At 49.2% G+C, this 24,019-nt stretch overlaps 1 protein-coding gene across 1 annotated transcript in view; it reads right to left on the reverse strand.

The window, feature by feature from the left end:
* TWF1 (twinfilin actin binding protein 1) overlaps positions 1-24,019 on the reverse strand; it is an 84,334-nt gene that overhangs the window by 48,989 nt on the left and 11,326 nt on the right. The window contains 5 exon segments of the mRNA XM_058190149.1: positions 19,203-19,324; positions 20,597-20,701; positions 20,704-20,743; positions 22,122-22,247; positions 22,668-22,800. Coding sequence (XP_058046132.1) covers positions 19,203-19,324; positions 20,597-20,701; positions 20,704-20,743; positions 22,122-22,247; positions 22,668-22,800 — 526 coding nt within the window.

Here is a 24,019-nt window from a genome sequence, read left to right on the forward strand (position 1 = left end):
GTCTGATATCTACTTTGAATATAGTCAATCCATTTTTCCCATTCCTTTAAGTATCTTTCTTGTGTATTGTCTTTCAAAAAGGCTGATATCTTCGCCATCTCAGCCAAATTGGCAACTTTCAATATCCATTCTTCTATTGTAGGTACTTCTTTTTTCTTCCAATATTGTCCTATTAGTAATCTTGCTGCTGTTATTAGATTTAAAATCAATTTAGTCTCAATTACTGTACAGTCCATAATAATTCCCAACAAAAAAAATTGCGGCAGGAACTTTATCTTCTTTTTCAAAACATTTTGTAAAATCCACCAAATTTTTATCCAAAAGGCCTTTATATCCTTACAAGTCCACCAAATATGAAAATATGTAAAATATGTTTTTAATTGTTTAATTACCAAAATAATTTCTTCAGAAGTTATAAGCCGATTCAGTTCATCCGTTTGTTCTAAAGTTAAATTTTTAACCTTATATTCCTTCGAATAATTATCAATATCTCTGTTCAATATATTATCTTTTTTAAGATATAAATTTGTATAATATTCTAAAAAAGCTTTTTTAATTTTATCCTGTTGGTATCTCTCTTTACCTTTATATTCTATTTTTTCTATAGTACGTTATTTTTGTCTTTTCCTTAAGGTATATGCTAATCACCTACCAGGTCTATTTGCATTACAAAAAGTATTATGTTTGGCATATTGTATATTTGTTGCCACCTGATCAGCTATTATCATATTAAATTGATTCTGTAATAACTTTATTGCATCTTTAAGTTTTTGATCATGCGGGTTATGTATTAATAATTGTTGCTTCTTATAAATTTCCTCTTCTAGATACCTATGCTGTCTTTGTTGCTTATTTCTCTGTCTATTATTAATATATATTAATACACCTCTCATAAAAGCTTTACTGGCATCCCAAACCATTTCTATCGCTGTTTCGTTATTCAAATTATGATCAAAAAATTCTTTCATCTGCTTTTTACATTGATTTACATTATCCTGATATCTAAACAAATTTTCATTTAATCTCCAAGTTCTTCTACCTTCTTTTCCATATTGCAATTCCATCCAAACAGGACTATGATCAGACAAACATCTTAGAAATATCTTAGTTTTCTTCACCTTAAAAAGCAAATCATTAGAAATTAAAATAAAATCAATACGTGAGAAGGATTGATGCCTATCAGAGAAAAAAGTATAGTCTCTTTCCTCCAAATTCCGCAGTCTCCATACATCTCTCAACTCAAAATCTTCTATCATGTCAAAAAAGGATTTAGGCAGCTTTGCATGTGCAGGTATATTCTTAGAAAAAGTTATCTTGTCTTTTCATGTATCTATTACTCCATTCCATTCTCCCAATATAATACACGATTTACAATCCCATAGAATCAACTTATCATACAACATTCTATAAAAATTTTCTTGTTGCTGAAGGGTCTTTTTTGTTTCTATTGTAAGTTCAATAGCAATATATCTTCCGTGAATATCTGCCTCTATTAACTTGGCTGGAATATCTTTTCTCAAATAAACCACTATGCCATGTTTTTTGTCCAAAGCAGAGGCAATAAAATGTTTACCTAACTTTGAGTTTATTAAGTACTTTTGATCTGATAGTTTAATATGCGTTTCTTGTAAGCAAATTACATCATTTCTAAATTGTTTCAAATAATGAAATATTTTTCTTCTCTTCTGAGCTGAATTCAAACCATTGACATTCCAGGTCAAGATTTTATTTGCCATTACTGGCCTGCTGAAGCTTTTGAGCGATCAGCTGAAGATCGTCCTCCCGTATCTTCGGCCGTGCTCCTCCCACCGCTTCTGTAGCAGAATCCTGAATTTTACTTTGAGTTTGTTGCTCCTTTTCTTTACGCTTAAGGGCTCCCCTCGTCAGTCTTTGTTCTTGTGGTTGTTCCTCAGATGGTAACATCACTGGAATCACCTCAGTTTCCACACCCATTTGAGTCTCTTGAATTCTTTTTTCTATTATTTCTACTTCAAAATTTAAATTTTTTTTTAAATCTTCCCCTTTCTCCTCATTCAAGCCCCTAATTCTCAGAGCTCCTTCCATCATTCTATACTGCATCACCACCACTTGATCTTCATTTTTGTCCAATTTAATTTGCATTCCCCCCATTCTATTTTCTATTTGCTGATTTGACTGAGCAATTTCTTGCACCTCCTCCTCCACCACCTCCAGTCGTTTTGCGAAACCTTGGAAAGCCATCAAAATATCTTCTCTTATTTTTTTATTATTCTCTTTTATTTCTTCTCTTATTTTCTCATTATTATCCATCATCTCCTTAAACTTTTCTTCAAAAACTTTCCCTTGTTCTTTAATCAAATCTTCTAAAGCTGGTTCAGAACCCCTTCTACCCCCAGTCTTAGGTGGTTTAGTAGCTATTTCAGTTTTTAAGATTCACAAAATATAAGTCTAGAAACTTCTCTTTTTCCCTTTAAGTATAGGAGAGCTCACTTCACTTCATTAGAATCCATAACATTTCTTAGCTTCTTAGTTACACAGGCTGTTTAGAATTCCATTCTTCACTTTCACTCCCTTTCAGGCGCCATCTTAAAGAGTCAGTTGAAACAAAGAAATTTTTTTTTCTCTTTTTAAAAGGGTAGAAGTCAGGAAATCAAAAATACTTGCAATCCAGTAGTTGTTCACTCGTGCTCATTCCGTGTGCTTATAGAAATCCATAAAGATAAGACAATTAGCAGAGATGGACACTTTCTTCTTTTCCTGCTTTTGCAGGCGCGCACTGAAAGTCGGAGCTTGGCAGGATTATTTATGGGACTCGACCCTCAGGGCTCTGCTTAATAAAAAACAAAGCCCCTGGGGAGGTCTACCACACCCCCGCAGCTCTTATCTTTCCCTTTCATCCAGGGAAAAAGATTAAAGCCAGCGTTTTCCTGGCTTTTATGAAGTTCAGTACGGAGCTCCTTAATTAGGAACTCAGCGAAGAAGGTGGCGCCACCGGAAGCCCTGTTTTAAATGATTTTTTAAGGGGAGTTTTAAGGGGAATTTTAAGGGGAGGGTGGGAAATGATGGGTTTGGGTTGGGGGGTGGGAGGGGAAACCCGTCGGGGAGGGAGCCAGTCCTTGCGATACTTTATTAGGTTCGGAGGTGAAGGGGGAGCCTCATTTTCCAATTCTAGAGGGTTGTTCCACCAGCACGGTAAGTGGGAGGGGCGGATATGGCGGAAGCGGGGGGCCGTAACATGTTCAGGGGGTGCGCACTCGCTGTTTAAGAGCGATAGCGTGCTCCGGCCCCTCAGACTTTTCCCTTGTTTCAAGTGGTCAGTATCCCCAGGGCTTGGACCTTCGGCTGATGTTATGCAATGCAAGGTCCGTAGTGAACAAAGCTCCCCTGATTTATGATCTTATACGGGGGGGGCTGCGGACCTTATGGGCATTTTGGAGACTTGGTTGGGCACTGAAGGAGGGGTTCCCCTTGTAGATATGTGCCCACCGGGTTTCCGAGCATTTCATCAGCCAAGGGCCCAAGGTAGGGGTGGAGGGGTGGCGGTTGTTATTAAGGAGAGTCTAGAGCCAAGGGAGGCCACTGTACCTCAGATAGCCGGTTGTAAATCCCTTTACGTGAAGTGGAGGCGTAGGATGCAGGTGGGCTTGTTGATCACGTACCTGGCTCCTTGCTGCGTGACAACAGCCCTGCCTGAGCTGCTTGAGGTGATAGCCGGGATGGCGGTTGATACCCCTAGGCTCATGGTCATGGGGGACTTCAACTTGCCATCGGCCGGCGTGTCGTCAACGGCAGCCTGGGAGTTCATGGCCTCCATGACGGCCATGGACCTGACCCAACTAGTTGACGGCCCCACCCACGTTGGGGGAAGCACACTGGATCTGATTTTTGTCTCTGGACAGTGGCTGAATGATCTTGAAGTAGGAGAATTAGTCATCAAACCTTTGTCATGGTCAGATCATTCTCTCCTTCATCTGGACTTTCGGACCGCCACTCAACACCGCGGGGAGACGGGGCCAATGCGTTGGTTCCGTCCCAGGCGACTGATGGACCCGGATAGGTTCCTGATGGAGCTTGGGCCGCTCCCTGGTGATCTGGCCCATGGCTTGGCCGAGGAGCTTGTCGCAACCTGGGAACGGGCCGCAGCAGGTGCTTTGGACCATGTCGTGCCTTTGCGGCCTCTGACCTGGCATAGGTCTCAACCGGCTCCCTGGTTTTCCGAGGAGCTGAGGGAGATGAAACGCCGGAAAAGACGCCTAGAGAGTGTTTGGAGGGCCAGCCATTCTGAAGCTGACCGAACACTAGTTAGGTCTTATATTCAGACCTACCTAGTGGCATTGAGGGAGGCCAAGCGGGCCTATGTTTCTACCCTCATTGCGTCGGCAGATAACCGCCCGGCCTCCCTGTTTAGGGTGACTCGCTTTCTCCTTCATCAGGAGGTGCGCGATGATCCCTTACAGGGTTGTGCTGAGGATTTTAGTAAGTATCTGTACAATAAAATTGCTCAGCTCCGGGATGGTTTGGACCAAAATTGGGTAGTTTCAGGCAAGGTGACGGAGGCTAGTCTTGTTGAGACCATCTGGGAGGAGTTTGATCCTGTGGCTCCTGAGGACATGGACAGGTTGCTGGGGCGGCTGAATGCCACCACATTTATTGGATCCTTGTCCCTCCTGGTTGGTGCTGGCCACTCAGGAGGTTACACGAGGCTGGCTCCAGGAAATTGTTAACGCTTCCTTGAGGGAGGGTGTTGTTCCCACCGCCTTGAAAGAGGCGGTGGTGAGGCCCCTCCTCAAGAAGCCCTCCCTGGACCCAGCTGTTTTGGGAAATTACTGTCCAGTCTCCAACCTTTGCTTTGTGGCGAAGGTTGTTGAGAGTGTGGTGGCACATCAGTTACCCCAGTACCTGGATGAATCTGTCTATCTAGACCCGTTCCAGTCCGGTTTCTGACCCAGGTACAGCACGGAGACGGCTTTGGTCGCGTTGGTGGATGACCTCTGGAGGGCTCGGGACGGGTTATTCCTCTGCCCTGGTCTAGACCGACCTATTGCGACTGCGAGGTTCCCCCGCCTCACAGGAATGGCCCTCTAGGTTATCGAGAGCCTACCTTAACGAAGGGCCTTGGGACCCAGAGAGCTGGCATGCGACCAAGAAGAATTTCTGGGGATTTTTAAATAGGTTTTTAAAGAGGGGTCTTTTAAGGGGAAGGAGGGATACGACGGGTGGGGGGATTAACCCGTCGGGGAGGGGTTTAGCCCCTGTGCTTGTTCGCGGGACTACGCCATCTGGTCCGAAGGCAGAGGGGGATGGGTTCATTCCAGGAGTAGAGAGTTGTTTAATCTGTACGGTAAGTGGGAGAGGCAGATATGGCGGAAGCAGGGGACCATATCAAGTTTTGGGAGCACGTGTTCGCTGTCTCAAAGCGATCACGTGCTCCGGCCCCTCAGTCTTCACCCGTTCCCCGGGCGGTCATGGTCCTCAGAGCCTGGGTCTCCGGTTGATGTTATGTAATGCTCGGTCCGTGGTCAATAAGGCTCCCCTGATGTGCGATCTTATTCAGGGGGAAGCCGCGGACCTTATGGGCATTACGAAGACCTGGTTGGGTCCGGAGGGGGGGGTTCCCCTTGTGGAGTTATGCCCGCCAGGTTTCCGTGCATTTCATCATCTGAGAGCCCAAGGTAGGGGTGGGGGGGTAGCGGTTGTTATAAGGGAAAGTCTAGAACTGAGGGAGGCCACTGTACCTCAGATTGCCGGTTGTGAATCCCTCTTTGTGAAGTGGGGCCATCCGAATCAGCTGGGCTTGTTGATCACGTACCTGGCTCCTTGCTGCGTGACTACAGCCCTACCCGAGTTGTTGGAGGTGCTCGCCGGGGTGGCGGTTGAGACCCCCAGGCTTATAGTCATGGGGGACTTTAACCTGCCATCGACGGGCCTGTCATCGACGGCGGCTCGGGAGTTCCAGGCTTCCATGATGGCCATGGACCTGATTCAAGTAATTGATGGCCATACGCACACAGGGGGAGGCACACTGGACTTAATTTATATCTCTGGACAGTGGTTAAATGAACTGAAATTAGATAAGTTAGAAACAGAACCGGTGTCATGGTCAGATCATTTTCTCCTTCGCCTAGATTTTCGGACCGCTATCCACCACTGCAGGGAGATGGAACCAATGCGTTGGTTCCGTCCCAGGCACCTGATGGACCCGGAGAGGTTCCTGATGGAGCTTGGGCCGTTTCCTGAGGACCTGGCCCACGGCACGGCTGAAGAACTAGTTGCGGCCTGGGAAAAGGCTGTGGCTGGAGCTTTGGACTGTGTCGTGCCCTTGCGGCTTCTGACCCAGCGCAGATCTCGGCCGGCCCCTTGGTTCTCCGAGGGGCTGAGGGAGATGAAACGCCGGAGAAGACGCCTAGAGAGTGTTTGGAGGTCCAGCCGTCCCGAAGCTGACCGAACACTAGTTAGGTCTTACTCTAGGACCTACCTAGTGGCAATGAGGGAGGCGAAGCGTTTCTACGCTTCCACCCACATTGCGTCGGCAGATAACCGCCTGGCCGCCCTGTTTCGGGTGACCTGCTCCCTCCTGCATCAGGAGGTGCGGGATGACCCGTTGCAGGGACGTGCCGAGGAGTTTAGTGGTTATCTATACGACAAAATCGTTCAGCTCCGGGATGGCTTGGACCGAAATTGGGATGATCCAGGTGAGAGGGCGGAGATGTGTCTTGCGGAGATTGTTTGGGATGAGTTTGACCCTGTGGCTCCCGAGGACGTGGACAGGTTGCTGGGGAGGCTGCATACCACGACATGTTTACTGGACCTGTGCCCTTCCTGGCTGGTGCTGGCCTCCCGGGAAGTGACACGAGGCTGGCTCCAGGGGATTATCAACGCTTTTTTGTTGGAGGGGGTTTTCCCTGCCGCCTTGAAGGAGGCGGTGGTGAGACCCCTTGTTCTGTTTCCCTTCCCCCAATACTCCCAGCAAAGAGTCAGTCAGAGGCCTCTTTTCTGATTTATTTACATATATATAAATGTCCTGGCTACGTCTACCCACGGGCCTGCCAAGTTTCTGGAGATAACAAGGAAATTACAGATAAGGCCAGAATTACTCACGAATATATTCTTCCCTCCGTTGATACAGATTGCCCGCGCAAATTCATTACTTTGTCTGAGACAAAAAACCAGGAAGTCCCGCCTCCTATTTATAGTCTCTGCAGACGTCACTGCATGACAATTATGACTTGGCTTTGTCCCAACTCTTCCGCTGCTGCGCACGCCGGTCACGGCTTCGTAATCTTGCATCACTCCAAAACTGTTCTTGGGGCGTTGCCAAATCAGAAGGAGGCTCCAGAGAATCAGGCTTTGCCGGCCCCTCCTCCTCCCTTTGAGTGGGTGCCAGGGAGGGAAAGGGCTCATGAGAAGCAGGGCTGGCCAGGTCTTCTCCCTCACTTTCTGAATCATCCGAGTCCAGGAGTCCGGGTCCAGGAACTTGGGTCACAACACTATCCCTCACCGCAGGGCCCTTCCCCCGGGGCTGACGATCGGGATGTGGTCGGGCTGGGTTCTGCTCATGGAAGGCCTGCACCAGGTCAAGGGCATGAACGTCGGAGGCATCTACCCAGGAGAAATCAGTCCCATATCCCTTCCACGCGATCAAATATTGGAAACGACCCTTCAGCCAGCGGGAGTCTCATACGCTGTGGACTTCGTATTCCTCCGATCCGTCCTCGGCGACAGTGACGGGTGCTGTTGGGCACCGAAGGGGACTCGGTGTGGCCTCAGGAACCAGAAGGGACCGGTGAAAAACGGGGTGGATCCGCATGGATCGTGGCAGGGTCAGTCGGTAGGCTACCGGGTTGATGACTGCCTCGACAGGGAACGGGCCGATGAATCGGTGGTCCAACTTCTTTACCGGGCGGTCGGACGGGAGGTGTTTGGTGGAGAGCCACACCCGGTCTCCAACTGCCAGCGGGGGCGTTGCCCGGCGGGAGCGGTCGGCGGACCGTTTGTAGTCCTCCTTTGCCCGATTCAGCTGCTGACGTACCAACTGTTGGACCGCATGCAATTCTGTCAGGAAGGTCTGCGTTTCGGGAACAGGTGAGTCCGGTGGTGCCAGAGGGAAGAGCCGCAGATGGTACCCCACATTGGCAAAGAACGGGGTCATCTGAGTAGAGGTGTGCTGAGAGTTGTTAAAAGCAAACTCCGCCAGGGACAGGTAGTCGGCCCAGTTGTCCTGTTGCTGGCTGATGAAGCAACGAAGATACTGTTCCAGTATACCAATGACCTTCTCTGTACCCCCGTCGGTCTCCGGATGGTGCGATGACGAAAGACACACCTGCACCTCCAACGCGGCCATCAGGCTCTTCCAGAAGCTGGCTGTGAACTGAACTCCGCGGTCCGAAACCACCCTGTCCGGTAGACCATGGAGGCGGAAGATGTGCTGCAGAAAGAGACGGGCCGTTTTTGGGCAGTCCGCGGCATGGGATGAAGTGTGCCATCTTGGTGAGCATGTCCACCACCACCAGCACCGTGGTGAACCCAGAGGACGGCGGCAGGTCTGTCAGGAAGTCCATAGAGATCGTCCCCCAGGGTCTGTCGGGTGTCGGCAAGGGTTGGAGGAGCCCGGGAGGGGCCCCCGTGGCGGTCTTGGCTTGCCGGCACAGTACGCAGGATGTCACGTAGGCATGTATATCATGCCGCACTCGGGGCCACCAAAAGGTCCGTGTCACCAGGTGGAGGGTCTTGAAGAACCCAAAATGTCCTGCTGCAGGGTTGTCGTGGCACTGGGTCATGACGAGGGCTCGGAGTGGTCCTGTGGGCACATATAATCGCCCCCGAAAGTTGAGTAAGTCCTCCAAGGTCCAAGGAGACGTGGGGCCCACCTCCGCTCTCCTTTGCTGCGACCAGGCGTCCTGGCGCTGCGCCTCTCGCACCTGGGCCCGCAAATCCACTGGCTCCCGTGCTGCGGCCAAGGCTTCTGCCGGCAGCACTATCCGTGGAGGAAGGGGGTCCTTGGCGCAGAGGTACTCTGGCTTGCGGGACAGGGCATCCGCCCTCTGGTTGTGACCGCTGGGAATGTAGGTCACGCGGAAGTTGAACCGGGCAAAAAACAACGACCACCGGATCTGCCGCTGGTTCAACTTCCGAGCTGTGGTGAGGTGCTTGAGATTCCGATGGTCCGTTCGGACCTCCAACTGATGTCGGGCCCCCTCCAGATGGTGTCACCAAGCCTCGAATGCAGCCTTGATAGCCAGCAACTCTTTTTCCCAGATAGTGTAGTTGCGCTCGGAAGGATTGAGTTTCCGGGAGTAGTAAGCGCAGGGAAAAAGTGTGCCGCCATTCGTCGGAGCCTGTAGCAGCACCGCTCCCAGAGCCACATTGGACGCGTCCGTTTCCACCACAAAAGGCCGGAGCGGGTCGGGATGCCTCAGGACGGGTTCCGTGACGAAGGCTTTCTTGAGGGCTGTGAATGCTTCTTGCTGCGGGGGACCCCACCGGAACGCAACCTTCTTCCTGAGGAGCTGGGTAAGTGGAGCCGTCAGTGTGGCGAAGCCCGGGATGAAGGTCCGGTAGTAGTTGGCGAAGCCCAGCAGGCGCTGAACATCCTTCACCCGACGAGGGGCTTCCCAGCTACACAAAGCTTCTACTTTACATGGGTCCATGGCTATGCCCTCAGGCAAGATGATATGCCCGAGGAATTCTATGGAAGTCCGGAAGAAGACGCATTTCTCCAGCTTCGCATTGAGTTGTTGCTCCCGCAAGCGTTGCAGCACCAGACCGACGTGTCGAAGGTGGCTTTCCCTGGACCGGGAGTAAATCAGGATGTCGTTCAGATAGATAACCACGAACCGATCCAACATGTCTCGGAACACGTCGTTCATGAAGTGCTGGAAAACGGCGGGGGCGTTGGTCAACCCAAATGGCATGACAGTGTATTCGTAGTGTCCGTATCGGGTGCCGAATGCCGTCTTCCATTCGTCTCCTTCTCGCATCCGCACCAGGTTGTAGGCCCCCCGGAGATCGAGCTTGGTGAAGATCGTGGCCTCCCGCAACCTCTCCAGTAGCTCCGGGATGGCGGCAGGTCTGTCAGGAAGTCCATAGAGATCGCCCCAGGGTCTGTCGGGTGTCGGCAAGGGTTGGAGGAGCCGGGAGGGGCCCCGTGGCGGTCTTGGCTTGCCGGCACAGTACGCAGGATGTCACGTAGGCATGTATATCATGCCGCACTGGGCCACCAAAAGGTCCGTGTCACCAGGTGGAGGGTCTTGAAGAACCCAAAATGTCCTGCTGCAGGGTTGTCGTGGCACTGGGTCATGACGAGGGCTCGGAGTGGTCCTGTGGGCACATATAATCGCCCCCGAAAGTTGAGTAAGTCCTCCAAGGTCCAAGGAGACGTGGGGCCCACCTCCGCTCTCCTTTGCTGCGACCAGGCGTCCTGGCGCTGCGCCTCTCGCACCTGGGCCCGCAAATCCACTGGCTCCCGTGCTGCGGCCAAGGCTTCTGCCGGCAGCACTATCCGTGGAGGAAGGGGGTCCTTGGCGCAGAGGTACTCTGGCTTGCGGGACAGGGCATCCGCCCTCTGGTTGTGACCGCTGGGAATGTAGGTCACGCGGAAGTTGAACCGGGCAAAAAACAACGACCACCGGATCTGCCGCTGGTTCAACTTCCGAGCTGTGGTGAGGTGCTTGAGATTCCGATGGTCCGTTCGGACCTCCAACTGATGTCGGGCCCCCTCCAGATGGTGTCACCAAGCCTCGAATGCAGCCTTGATAGCCAGCAACTCTTTTTCCCAGATAGTGTAGTTGCGCTCGGAAGGATTGAGTTTCCGGGAGTAGTAAGCGCAGGGAAAAAGTGTGCCGCCATTCGTCGGAGCCTGTAGCAGCACCGCTCCCAGAGCCACATTGGACGCGTCCGTTTCCACCACAAAAGGCCGGAGCGGGTCGGGATGCCTCAGGACGGGTTCCGTGACGAAGGCTTTCTTGAGGGCTGTGAATGCTTCTTGCTGCGGGGGACCCCACCGGAACGCAACCTTCTTCCTGAGGAGCTGGGTAAGTGGAGCCGTCAGTGTGGCGAAGCCCGGGATGAAGGTCCGGTAGTAGTTGGCGAAGCCCAGCAGGCGCTGAACATCCTTCACCCGACGAGGGGCTTCCCAGCTACACAAAGCTTCTACTTTACATGGGTCCATGGCTATGCCCTCAGGCAAGATGATATGCCCGAGGAATTCTATGGAAGTCCGGAAAAAGACGCATTTCTCAGCCGCATTGAGTTGTTGCTCCAAGCGTTGCAGCACCAGACCGACGTGTCGAAGGTGGCTTTCCTGGACCGGAGTAAATCAGGATGTCGTTCAGATAGATAACCACGAACCGATCCAACATGTCTCGGAACACGTCGTTCATGAAGTGCTGGAAAAGCGGCGGGGCGTTGGTCAACCCAAATGGCATGACAGTGTATTCGTAGTGTCCGTATCGGTGCGAATGCCGTCTTCCATTCGTCTCCTTCTCGCATCCGCACCAGGTTGTAGGCCCCGGAGATCGAGCTTGGTGAAGATCGTGGCCTCCGCAACCTCTCCAGTAGCTCCGGGATGAGCGGCGGGGGTAGCGATTCCGCACCGTAATGGCGTTTAGCCAGCGGTAATCACAGCATAGGCGCAAGTCCCTGTCTTCTTCTTCATGAAGAGGACTGGGGCCGAGAGGGACTTTGAAGGCGGATGAACCCTCGGGCCAGGTTTTTGTCCAGGAAGTCCCTGAGGCGGCCAACTCGGGCTCCGACATGGAATACAGGCGTCCCACAGGCAGTGGTGCGTTGGGCAGAAGGTCCACGGGCAATCGTGGGGCCGATGCGGGGTAGTCGGTCCGCCTCCTTCTCGCTGAACACGCCGGGCGAAGTCCGTCAGCTCAGGAGGCAAGGTGATGGCAGCGGTGGGGACGTTCTGGCCGGCACAGGTGTGGCGGATGTGATCAACGCACTGCAGACTCGGGAAAGAGATGGCGTTCCGCGACCAGGCCACCTGAGGATCGTGGGTCCGAACCAGGCCAACCCAAGGACCAAGGGAAAATGAAGGTCCGCCGTGACATAAAACTGGATCGCCTCCTCATGGTCCCCAATAGCCAGGCGCAAAGGCTGGGTGGCAAATTTAATGGGGCCGGACACCAGTTCTCGTCCATCAATTGTCTCTACCCGCATCGGAGGGTCCACCGGAACCACGGGGACCGCAAACTGGGTCACAAAGGCCTGGTCCATAAAGTTTGTTGTGGCCCCTAAGTCCACCAGCTCATGCGCCTGGAGCCCGTCCGACTGGTTCCCCAACCATATCCGTGTGTCCAGGATCAGATGCCGAGGGGGCCCAGAGTCTACTTCCGCAATGTCCAGTGGGGGCTTAGTACGTGCCCGACCTAGGGTTTCCCCGAGGTCGGGCCTGCTCCTTTTCCCGATTGGTCACGCTGTGATTCGGGGACCGGCGTGCGTGCCCCACTTCGCTTTCTGGGGCAAGAAGCAGCGAAGTGGCCGGGCTCCCCACAGTACAGGCACAATCCCCCTTGGCGCCTCCGGTTCCGCTCCTGGGCTGTCAGGCGAGGTCTGGCCACTCCCAACTCCATGGGCTCTTCCGCAGCGGTTATAAAACGTGGGGCGACCCTGGGTGCTGGTGGTGCAGGAAGTGGGGGTGCAGATGTTGACGGCGGGTCCCGGGGGGTGCGACGGGACGGTCGCCGTTGCAGATGGGCATCGAGGCCGAGACAAAGGGGCACCAAGTTGTCGAGGGTCCGCGGCGCCTCCACGCGGGCCAGCTCGCCTTGCAATTCCTCTGAGAGTCCCTCCTGGAACGCGTCCACCAGCGCTGCATCATTCCAGTCAGAGTCCTGGCACAAAAGACGAAATTCGGCGATGTACTCCTGCAGGGGGCGTTTCCCTTGACGGAGTTCCTTAAGGCGCCTGGTTGCTGTCAGCATTCGAACGGGGTCCTCATACATGGTGCGCAGGTGGTGCCAAAAACGCTGTTGGTCCTCCAGCAGGGGGCTGTCCTGGAGCAAGAGGGGCGTGGCCCATCGAGCAGCCGAGCCGGAAAGAAGGTTAATCACGAAGGCCACCTTAGCCCGGTCGTCTGGGAAATCCTCTGGCCTTATAGCCATGTAGAGCTGGCACTGTCCCAAGAAGGTCGGGAACATCTCAGGCTGCCCAGAAAACTTATCCGGCACAGTTATTGGGCACTTGCGACGAGGAGGAGGAGTGGGAGGATGGGGGGGGGCTGCAGGCACATTCCTGGCAGCAAGTTGGCCTGCCAAGTGAGCCACTTGCTGCTGGAGCTGTTGATTAGCCGCTTGTAGCTGCTCTAACTGCTGCTGTACCTGCTGCTGGTCCATCTTTGGTGGAAGATGTTTTAGTCAGGTCTTGGACAAAATGTTCTGTTTCCCTTCCCCCAATACTCCCAGCAAAGAGTCAGTCAGAGGCCTCTTTTCTGATTTATTTACATATATAAATGTCCTGGCTACGTCTACCCACGGGCCTGCCAAGTTTCTGGAGATAACAAGGAAATTACAGATAAGGCCAGAATTACTCACGAATATATTCTTCCCTCCGTTGATACAGATTGCCCTCGCAAATTCATTGCTTTGTCCAAGACAAAAAACCAGGAAGTCCCGCCTCCTATTTATAGTCTCTGCAGATGTCACTGCATGACAATTATGACTTGGCTTTGTCCCAACTCTTCCGCTGCTGCGCACGCCGGTCACGTCTTCGTAATCTTGCATCACTCCAAAACTGTTCTTGGGGCGTTGCCAAATCAGAAGGAGGCTCCAGGGAATCAGGCTTTGCCGGCCCCTCCTCCTCCCTTTGAGTGGGTGCCAGGGAGGGAAAGGGCTCACGAGAAGCAGGGCTGGCCAGGTCTTCTCCCTCACTTTCTGAATCATCCGAGTCCAGGAGTCCGGGTCCAGGAACTTGGGTCACAACACCACTCCTCAAGAAGCCTTCCTTGGATCCAGCTATTTTAGGTAATTACCATCCGGTCTCCAACCTTCGCTTTATTGCAAAGGTTGTAGAGAGTGCCGTGGCACGGCAGCTACCCCAGTACCTGGATGAAGCTGTCTATCTAGACCCGTTCCAGTCTGGCTTCCGACCCGGATACAGCACGGAGACAGCTTTGGTCGCGTTGGTGGATGATCTCTGGAGGGCCAGAGACAGGGGTTATTCCTCTGCCCTGGTCCTGTTAGATCTCTCAGCGGCTTTTGATACCATCAACCATGGTATCCTGCTGCGCCGGTTGGGGGGGTTGGGAGTGGGAGGCACCGTTTATCGGTGGCTCTCCTCCTATCTCTCCGACCGGTCGCAGACGGTGTTGACAGGGGAGCAGAGGTCGACCGCGAGGCACCTTACTTGTGGGGTGCCACAGGGGTTGATTCTTTCGCCCCTCCTGTTCAACATTTATATGAAGCCGTTGGGTGAGATCATCAGTGGCTTCGGGGTGAGATACCAACTGTAGGCTGTTGATACTCAGCTGTACTTTTCCACCCCAACGAAGCTGTTGAGGTGCTGTCCCGGTGTTTGGAGGCCGTACGGGTCTGGATGGGGAGAAACAGGCTCAAGCTCAATCCCTCCAAAAGCGAGTGGCTGTGGATGCCGGCACCCCGATACAGTCAGCTGCAGCTGCAGCTGACTGTTGGGGGCGAGTTATTGGCCCCAAAGGAGGGAGTGCGCAACTTGGGTGTTCTCCTGGATGCACGGCTGTCGCTGGAAGATCATTTGGCGGCCGTCTCCAGGAGAGCCTTTCACCAGGTTCGCCTGGTTCGCCAGTTGCGCCCTTTCCTTGATCGGGATGCCCTATGCACAGTCACTCATGCTCTCGTTACCTCTCGCCTGGATTATTGCAATGCTCTCTACATGGGGCTCCCCTTGAGATGCACTCGGAGGCTTCAGTTGGTCCAGAATGCAGCTGCGCGGGTGATAGAGGGAGCTCCACGTAGCTCCCATGTAACACCTCTCCTGCGCAGACTGCACTGGCTACCTGTTGCCTTTCGGGTGCATTTCAAGGTTCTGGTTACCACCTTTAAAGCGCTCCATGGCTTGGGGCCTGGGTACTTATGGGACCGCCTGCTGTTACCTCATGCCTCCCACCGACCCGTATGCTCACACAGAGAGGGACTTCTCAGGGTGCCGTCCGCCAAACAATGTTGGCTGGCGGCCCCCAGGGGAAGATCCTTCTCTGTGGGGGCTCCTACTCTCTGGAATGAACTTCCCCCCGGTTTACGCCAAATATCTGACCTTCGGACCTTTCGCCGCGAACTGAAAACATATTTGTTTGTTCGCGTGGGGCTTTCTTAAATTGGGTAGATTTTAAATTTAACTGTTTTTAGTTTTAAATTGGGGTCTTTTAGATTATATATTTTAATTTATCGGCCTAACTGTATAATAAGTTTTTTAATCTATTTTTAATTGTACATTGTTTATTTTTATCTTGGCTGTACACCGCCCTGAGTCCTTCGGGAGAAGGGCGGTCTAGAAATCTAATAAAATAATAAATAATAATAATAATGGTTTGGACCAAAATTGGGTAGTTTCAGGCAAGGTGACGGAGGTTAGTCTTGTTGAGACCATCTGGGAGGAGTTTGATCCTGTGGCTCCTGAGGACATGGACAGATTGCTGGGGCGGCTGAATGCCACCACATTTATTGGACCCTTGTCCCTCCTGGTTGGTGCTGGCCACTCAGGAGGTTACACGAGGCTGGCTCCAGGAAATTGTTAACGCTTCCTTGAGGGAGGGTGTTGTTCCCACCGCCTTGAAAGAGGCGGTGGTGAGGCCCCTCCTCAAGAAGCCCTCCCTGGACCCAGCTGTTTTGGGAAATTACTGTCCAGTCTCCAACCTTTGCTTTGTGGCGAAGGTTGTTGAGAGTGTGGTGGCACATCAGTTACCCCAGTACCTGGATGAATCTGTCTATCTAGACCCGTTCCAGTCCGGTTTCCGACCCAGGTACAGCACGGAAACAGCTTTGGTCGCGTTGGTGGATGACCTCTGGAGGGCTCGGGACGGGTTATTCTTCTGCCCTGGTCCTCCTAGATCTCTCAGCGGCTTTTGATACCATCGACCATGGTATCCTGCTGTGACGGTTGGGAGTTTAAGAGTGGGAGGCACCGTTTTTCGGTGGTTCTCGTCCTACCTCTCTGACCGATCACAGACGGTGTTGGCAGGGGGGCAGAGATTGACCGCAAGGCGCCTCCTGTGTGGGGTGCCACAGGGGTCGGTTCTCTCGCCTCTCCTGTTCAACATCTATATGAAGCCGCTGGGTGAGGTCATCAGTGGTTTTGGGGTGAGTTATCAACTGTACGCTGATGACACCCAGCTGTACATTTCCACCCCTGACCACCCCAATGAAGCTGTCGAAGTGTTGTCTCGGTGTCTGGAGGCCGTGCAGGTCTGGAGGGGAGAAAGAGGCTCAAGCTCAACCCCTCCAAGACTGAGTGGCTGTGGATGCCGGCATCCCGATACAGTCAGCTGCAACCGCTGCTGACTGTTGGGGGCGAATCATTGGCTCCAATGGAGAGGGTGCGCAACTAGGCGTTCTCCTGGATGGACGGTTGTCTTTCGAAGATCATTTGGCGACCGTCTCCAGGAGAGCTTTTTACCAGGTACGCCTGGTTCGCCAGTTGCGCCCCTTTCTAGACCGGGATTCCCTATGCACGGTCACTCATGCCCTCGTCACTTCTCGCCTGGACTACTGCAATGCTCTCTACATGGGGCTTCCCTTGAGGAGCACCCAGAGGCTCCAGTTGGTCCAGAATGCAGCTGCGCGGGTGATAGAGGGAACCACTCATGGCTCTCACCTCTCCTGCGCAAGCTGCACTGGCTGCCTGTGGTCTTCTGGGTGCACTTCAAGGTGCTGGTTATCACCTTTAAAGCGCTCCATGGCATAGGACCCGGATATCTTCGGGACCGCCTTCTGTTACCATATGCCTCCCACCGACCGGTGCGCTCCCATAGAGAGGGTCTCCTCAGGGTGCCGTCAGCCAAACAATGTAGGCTGGCGACCTCCAGGGGGAGAGCCTTCTCTTTGGGGGCACCTACCCTCTGGAATGAGCTTCCCCCTGGACTCCGTCAACTTCCTGACTTCCAGACCTTTCGCCGCGAGCTGAAGACCTATTTATTCTTCCGAGCAGGACTGGCATAAAATGGGTTTTTAAATTGGATTTTAAATGGGGTTTTATACTATGTGTTTTATAATTTTAAATTATTAGCCACATCGAATAAGTTTTTTAATTGGGTTTTATTGTATTGTACTGTATTATATTTTATCTGGCTGTTAACCGCCCTGAGTCCTTCGGGAGAAGGGCGGTATAAAAATTAAAATATTATTATTATTATTATTATTATAACATTTTTTCACATGAGATCAAGGTCGGACTGCTGGCACCTGGAGGGGAGTGTACGAAGTTTGGTGAGAGCTGAGACGGGATTGATTGGGCCATGTGATGTGAATGTCATTCGACAGGGCAGGGTGTGAGTTTTAGTGTGGGTGGGGGAAACGCAGGATTTCAGATTCAGGTTTTCCCCAGACGTGCCAATATGACTTCTCTAATAAAATCTTATTTTGATGGACTTTGTCTCAGAGTTCTGAATTGCAATGAGGAATTAATTGGAACTAGCGTATTTTTTGGAGTGTAAGATGCATTCTCCCCCCCCCCAAAAAAAGTGGGTGGAAGTGTCTGCGTATTATAAAGTGAATATTTCTGAAGCCCCGCCCACCTGCTGGCCCCCACCCTTCGGCCGTTTTCGACCTCCACGCATCGTGTTTTCGGCCCCCGCACACCCTGACAGCTGACTGTTGGGCTTGCCGCCCAAGCTCCTCCATACTTGATCCAGCCAGGTTGGATCCTAGCCCAGCCTACATTCCATTTTCCAGGGCAAGGGAGCATGTCGATTCAAAGTGGGACCACAGCTTCATTTCACTCAACCCTGAGTGGACCAAGATTCAGCCTTCCCCCTCGAATCAGATCCGTCGGCACAGCAGCCCAGCAGGGTACAGTGCCTGGCCAACACCCTTGACCCCTGGGGCACTCAAGCCTGGGCAACTGGGTAGGAACAATGGGGTTACAGATGCCCCTTTCACCAGCACATACACCCCGGACTGCTGCCAGTCAACCACATCTCTCCGGGATGGGCCTTCTACCCAGGCCAGGGGTCAATTCAATGCCAGCAGTTGCTGGCTCCAACCCAACCACTGGTTCTGCCACCCACAGTGGCATTGCCCACAGCTGTCCCACCACCGTTCCTGGCTACCTTCAACAGCACCCCTAGGAACCTAGCTTACTTTCTAAACCGCATCTGGGCCCACATCGATCGTTATGGAGCTCAATACTGATGAGACCAGGAGATGATCTTGGCCATTGCATAGTCATATTGGCACATCTGGGGAAAACCCGAATCTGAAATTCCGCATTTCCCCCCACCCGTATAAAAATCTGATGTCATCCATGTTCATGTAATTTAGGGCTGAACAAAGTTTTGTGATTAGGAGCTATAGGTTTTCTTCAAATTATTTTTTGGGGGTATTGGGGATAGAGTATATTACACAAGTTTATGGGATTCAAATGGAGAAGTCAAAGGTAGCTTACTTAAAAGTTTTGTACACCTTTGTTTTTTTCACAACAAACAAATCAGAAATAGCATTATGGGCTGTGATTTATCAATACATTTTGAAAATGTGGAGGTGAGGATCCTCTAATACAGAAAAAGATTGGAGACCATGAGTTGCCCACCCAATATAAGTCAAGATATGTAAATCTGACTGGAGTAGTTTTTAGTCATCCATGTTTCAATGTTGGTCTTCGTTTAATCGTAAAACTTAGCTCAGCCCTAAATTATATGAACATGGATGACATCAGATTTTTATATGCTTAAGTTTTTTTTCCTGCATCTCTTAATGTATTACATGAAACAAAATTTGAGAATGGTATTCTCAAATATAACTTTGTTGAAATATCCTACTATTGTCTGAATTGTTTAATAATTTGATACCATATACTGAAAATGTTATCTCACAGTGATGTGAAGTAGTAGCTTAATATTCCTGGGCAAATGTTTGCGGCACATGGTAGTAAGTATTTTTATTCTCTTCAAAAGCCATTTGGATTCAGTAATAAATCTACTGAATATTGTTTCAAACTCTTCCTCTTTTTGTAAAAAAGAGACATCATCTGCGAAGATCTTTATCTCAGGGGTCTGTCAAGAAGTATAGTGTCTGGAATTGCAGTCTTACCTTTCTAATGATTTGTATCCACAGTTGTCTTTCTGCAATTTCTAGAAGAGGACTCTTGCAGCTAGAATAAAGCATCCTTTCTCGTATACTGCACACATAACCAGGCATAGAGTAGATAAAAACTGCAAAATATTTCAAGTAGTGATTTTTTTATTCCATTTTTTTTAACAAAAAATACAAGTTTTAACAAAACTTGTAAATATCTACCACAAGATTAGGAAATGCTAAGTAGCTAAACTCAAAACAGGTGGCACACAAAATCTTTTTCAAGGACTTTCTCTTTTTTCCTTTTCCTTTTCCATCTTGTAATGAATGACTCAGGGTGGCTTCCAGCATTAAAATATTAAAATCCTAACAAATAAATATCTTAGAAATTGAAATCCCAATCAAGATAAAATATAGGTAAAAGATGGGGATGAGTTTTTTGAGGCCTACAATTTGACTGGGACTAAATGAAGCTGTAGATATGGCAAAATGAAACCTGTATGGAGCAAAATATATACAGGTAGCCTGCGACAGTGCAATTTGTGAAATCTGGGCGGGTTCAGGACTCCAGCAAGTGGCAGGGCCATGCCTGCTCATGAGAGAGGCTGGAGATCAGCAGTGAAAGGGAGAGGCTGACTCAGTGCTTCTCCATTTGGTGGACAAGGGCTCTGGCACCCAAGGCCACATAGGAGGCGAGTGTGGGCAGCATGGGGCTCTCAGGTGTGGCACCAAAGGAGCATGTTGCAGCGTCTCTGTGGTCATTTGTAAGTAGAATGACCACTGTGATGCTCCAAAATACGTAACTTTTGGCGGGGATGTTGTAACTTCAAATGGTTGCTAAGTGAACTGTCGTAATTCAAGGATTACCTGTACAGAATTTGGGCTGGAAGCTCAAACGATATTTCACAGCAGGAGTAGAAACGCACATCAATCTTGCTGGCATCTTCTGAAGAGTCTTTACCTTGGGTGTGCTTAATAGCTATGTACTTCTATTGTTGTACTTCTGAGTTAAGGAAGGGGATCATGTGGCTATCATGTAGGCCAGGAAAAGACATAGTTTCTTATTCTTTGATCTTTTTCCTAAGCCAGGGGTGGGGAATGATGGCCCTTTTTTGACTTGTGGACTTAAAACTCCTGGGACTTCAATTCTGGGAGTTGAAGTCCACAAGTCAGAAAGGGGCCATGGTTCCCCATCTCTGTCCTAAGCAGTAAGCTGCAGGACAGTGCAGGTTGCTGTTATCAGAGAATACAATTCATCTGTTACACAGGTGCTTGGTAGTTATGGCCCCGTTCACTGAAAAAATTAAGTACATTTTGTAGCTATGCAAAGTACTGGCTCAAAAATCTAGCCAAAAAACTTCTAATCACTCAGTTGTCCATCTACATGATTGCCTGAAGTATGTACTTACCTATGGATTCTAAATAGTCTCCTTCATGTGAGTGTTTGTAGAGGAAGAAATGGTATCGTGCAGAATTCTTAGGAACTCTTCTTGGCAAGTCCTTTAAGCTGGAAGTGTACTGGCCAGGACAATAATTTCGTTGTTCATATCGATTTGCTGTGAACATATGTAATACTAATGATTATAAAAAAGTATCAGGGGTGTTCAGTCTTGGAAATGCTGGCTGGGGAATTCTGGGAGTTGAGATCTACAAGTTTTAAAGTTGCCAATGTTGAATACCCCTACAATATATTCTTGTTGAATGAAATTTAAAATAATAAAATGTGAGGAGTGGGAATTCAAACTTTCATTCTGCTGACAAAAGAGGGTGGTTGGATCCAAGGGAAGGTTTAAAGTAGAATGAAGCATGGACATTTTTTGTTGATTTTTTCCCATCTCTATTGTGTTTTCCCTCATGTTTGGAAGATTCTAAGCCATCAGAAACAGATTTTGATGTTAAGCTATGCAGATATTAACTTTTACTTAAAAAAAAACAACACTCTCTAATGAATCAAATACTCTTGGTATTGGCTACAATACTTAATTGTAATTGTTATTTTAATGACAGAATAACAGAGTTGGAAGGAACTTTAGAGGTCTTCTAGTCCAACCCCCTGCTCAGGCAGGAAACCCTTTATCATTCCAGACAAGTAGCTGTCCTGTCTTTCCTTAAAAGTCTCCAGTGATGAAGCACCCACAAGTTCTGAATGCAACCCATTCCATTGATTAATTTTTTTCACTGTTAGAAAATTTCTCCTTAGTTCCAAATTGCTTCTCGCCTTGATAATTTCCATCCATTGTTTTTTGTCTTGCCTTCTGGTGCTTTGAAAAACATGTTGAGCCCTATTTTTTGTGGCAGCCCCTCCCTCAAATATTGGAACACAGTTATGTCACCTCTATTCTTCATTTTCATTAGACTAGACTAGGGGTATCAAACTTGATTTCATTGAGGGTCGCATGAGGGTTGTGTTTGACCTCAGGGGGCCAGGATGGGCGTGGCCAGCTTGACGTCACTTGTGTCGGGGCACCTGTGTTGACCCAAGCACTCTGTCAGCGAAAACAGGCTCCCAAGCGCCATTTTTGCCTACATTGGCTTTCTGCAATCCTCTGCCAGAGAAAGCTCCATTTTTGCTGGCAGAGGCACTGTGGGTTGGTCCTTCGCTGTTTCCAGGTCAGCCCCATGGTCTGGATCCGGTCCATGGACCTTGAGTTTAACACCCCTGGACTAGACATACCCAATTCCTACAACCATTCTTATGTTTTAGTCTCTAGCTTCTAATCATCTTTGATGCACTACTTCCAGAGCCTCAACATTTTTTTATGATTAATACATACTTAAATAATAAGACTTAAGGGGGATTTGTTTTTTTTCATTAGAGTACAATGTCTGTGTTATTTTAATAACAGAATAACAGAGTTGGATTCTGTGTTGATCTTATAATTCAATATGCAATGCTGATAAATGTATTCTGTTTAAGGAATTAATTTATCTTACCAACTGTACATAGTTAAGCTCTTTGTTTTTCAATTTTTCTAGTGCCTGAAGGGCATCCCAAGCTACTGGAAATGCAACTCCTTGCAAAGTCTGATGTTTAGTATCAACACTGACTTCAGTTTGTACCTGGAACACAAAATTTAAAACAGATTCAAGAAAGGCAATTGTGTAATGCATATTTGTGCTTCATCCAAAGCACTAGATTTTTAATTTTAAATGTTGAATTTTAAAAATCTTTATTTTAATTTTCCCTTTTATTAGTGTATATATAAGACAAGAAATTACAATCCTCAATTATAGTCATGATTTTGAATGATATGTTCCTTCTATGTTTAAAAGAATCCTCATAATTTAAAAAAAAACAGTCACCAGTTTAGATTGCAGAAGAAGAAGGGGGGCTTGCTTCTATTCAAAGAACATTTGGTCAGAAATAAATCTTACTTAATGGAAGGAAACACAAAGAGTTCAACGGTTAAGAAAAAATATTTCAGGCTGTAGGAAATTTGACATCCAGGCTTTGTGTTAATCCTCCAAAAAGAGTTTGGCTTCCAAACCAAAATGCAGTACCTCACTAATCTTGATTTATCGAAGTTCTTCTTCAGCTGTTGTCAGAGGAGCTGGGGAAGACTGAGTCATCAAATATTTCTGATAACCATTTAATGAAACATCATCCTGAACAACACAGAGCCATCAGTTTTGCATGACTGGTAATTTCAAATTGCAACATTTTATTCTGAAGCAGTTTAGTTCAGAATCATACTGCTTTACAGTTAAAGATTCAGTCCTACAGCCCTTACGACAATGTTTCCAGACCACCGAATTCAGAAATGCTCCAGCCTCAGAGGAGCAAGTATCTTACATTCTCTCTGTTTCAGAATACAAAAATAGCTTTACTAACATTTGACATTTAAAAGGCAATGTGGCAAGAAAGGAAAATAAGGAAAACTCAAATTGCCCTGAGATAAAACAAACCAAGGTCTAGAAAACTTAGAACTCTGCCGCCTTCGACATGACCTGAGTTTAACTCATAGAATCGTCCGTTACAATGTCCTTCCTGTTGAAGACTACTTCAGCTTCAATTGCAACAATACAAGAGCACACAATAGATTTAAACTTAATGTTAACCGCTCCAATCTTGATTGCAGAAAATATGACTTCAGTAACAGAATTGTTAATGCTTGGAACATACTACCTGACTCTGTGGTCTCTTCCCAAAATCCCAAAAGCTTTAACCAAAATCTGTCTACTATTGACCTCATCCCATTCCTAAGAAGTCTGTAAGGGGCGTGCATAAGAGCACAAATGTGCCTACCGTTCCTGTCCTATTGCTTCCTTTCATTATATCCAATTAATATAGTTATTACATACTTATGCTTATATATATGCTTATATATTGTATAATTATTTCATGCATATGCTTATATAAACTGTTGTGACAAAATAAAAAAAGAAACAAACAACAAAATTAGTCTCTTCTTCTGCGCATGCACATTATGGCGGCGTCTTGAGCTTTGTGGAGATGGCGGCTGGAAGTCCTTGGGCCGCAATGCCGTTCTGCTGGCCGCCTGGCTGCTTGGCCTCCGGCTCCTGGCTTATGATCTCTCCAGCCGCCGAGAGCGAGGTCTTTGAACCTCATTGGGCTCTCGGCTGCTGAGTACGGAGCCGGAGTTCTCAAACGAGCAGCGGATGGCGGCAGCCATGTTGGGGGGTGCAAGGAGACGCCCCGGCCTGACTCAGCTGTTTTTCGGCCGTTTTTGTCCGCAGATAACATCAAAGGCTGTGTGTGTGTGCCGAACACCGACGGAGAACATCGACAGCTGTGTGCTGTGCACTGGGTGTTGGGCCGCAGGTAACATCGGTTGCTGGGATGGTACCCTCATGGGCATGAACATCGCCCC

This window comes from Ahaetulla prasina, chromosome 7 (assembly GCF_028640845.1).
Source record: "Ahaetulla prasina isolate Xishuangbanna chromosome 7, ASM2864084v1, whole genome shotgun sequence".
Lineage (NCBI taxonomy): Eukaryota > Metazoa > Chordata > Lepidosauria > Squamata > Colubridae > Ahaetulla > Ahaetulla prasina.